General features: G+C 59.3%; 1 protein-coding gene across 1 annotated transcript in view; it reads right to left on the bottom strand.

Moving 5' to 3' along the window:
• The window catches only part of CROCC (ciliary rootlet coiled-coil, rootletin), a 26,511-nt gene extending 26,120 nt beyond the window's left edge, over nt 1-391 (bottom strand). The window contains exon 1 of the mRNA XM_019474712.1: nt 257-391. Coding sequence (XP_019330257.1) covers nt 257-391 — 135 coding nt within the window. The remainder of the gene's footprint in view (nt 1-256) is intronic.
• Nucleotides 392-1,253: the final 862 nt, after the last annotated feature.

Below are 1,253 nucleotides of genomic sequence, written 5' to 3'. Positions count from 1 at the left end.
AGCAGCGGGAAAAATAAAAGGGATGGGGCAGGTGGGGGGGAGGAATGCTTTGTGCATCCTGCAGGACAAGCCCCGGCAAGCCGGGACGGGTCCGGACAAGTCGGGTGCACGGCATCGAAATTCCCATCGCCGGGACGTTGCGAGATGCCGCAGCATCTCCCGCTCCGAGCACCGGGAATGCCAAGGTTACAGCTTGCATCGCCTTGATTTTGGGGTGAAAACGGGTGGGTTCGGGTTAACCCAGCCGGTGACTCACCCGCTCGCTGATGGCGTTGTACTTGATGGCCAACTCATCCCGCTCGGCCCGGCTCTGAGCCAGCAAGTCCTCGATGCGCGACAGCTCCTGCTGCAGGATGCGGTTCTCCTCCTGGAGGGACAGCAGCGAGGACATGGCCCCCGCGACGGCCGCTGCGGGACGGGGACGGGGCTCAGGGCGGCTCCCGAAAGCAGCGGGATGGGGATCCGGCCCCGGGATGGGGATCCGGCCCCGGGACGGAGCCAAGATGCCCTTTGCAGCCAAGAGTTGCTTTGTTCCTTCTGCGGGGAAGGGGGCTGGGCTGAGCCTTCCCCACGCGCTCGGCCGAAGCCACGAAAAGCATTTTTCCCCCCCCCTCCCCGGCTGCAAACGCTGCGCCCCGTGCAACTCGGACGTGCTGAGCGACGCAGTTCGCAGCGGCAAAGCTGCTGCAGATTTGCGTTTGCAATTGCAAGCCCGTTGCAAATTCGCGTCTGCAACGGCAAAACTGCTGCAGGTTTGAAGTTGCAATCGCAAGGCCGCTGGAAGTTTACAGTCGCGACCACAAAAACACTTGCAAACTTGTAGTTGCAATCACAAGAGTGCTGCGGATTGGTGTTTGCAATCGCAAAACCACTGCAAATTTGCAGCTGCAATTGCGAGACCGCTACAGGTTTGCAGCTGCGACCCCAAGAGCGCTGCAGATTTATAGTTGCAATCGCAAAACCGCTGCACATTTGCGTTTGCGATCGCAAGACCGCTACAGAGTCGTTCGCCATCGCAAAACCGCCGCAAACTTGCAGCGGTGATCGCGAAACCGCCGCAAATTTGTGTTTGCCGTCACAAAACCTCTGCGGATTTGTGCTTGCGATCGTAAGAGCACTGCAGGTTTGCAGTTGCCATCGCAAAACCCCTGCAGGTTTGCAGTTGCCATCGCAAAACCCCTGCAGGTTTGCAGTTGCCATCGCAAAACCCCTGCAGGTTTGCAGTTGCCATCGCAAAACCCCTGCAGGTTTGC

Source organism: Aptenodytes forsteri, unplaced genomic scaffold (genome assembly GCF_000699145.1).
Source record: "Aptenodytes forsteri isolate BGI_AS27 unplaced genomic scaffold, ASM69914v1 Scaffold61, whole genome shotgun sequence".
Classification (NCBI taxonomy): Eukaryota; Metazoa; Chordata; class Aves; order Sphenisciformes; family Spheniscidae; genus Aptenodytes; species Aptenodytes forsteri.
This window is presented reverse-complemented; position numbering and strand designations above follow the sequence as displayed.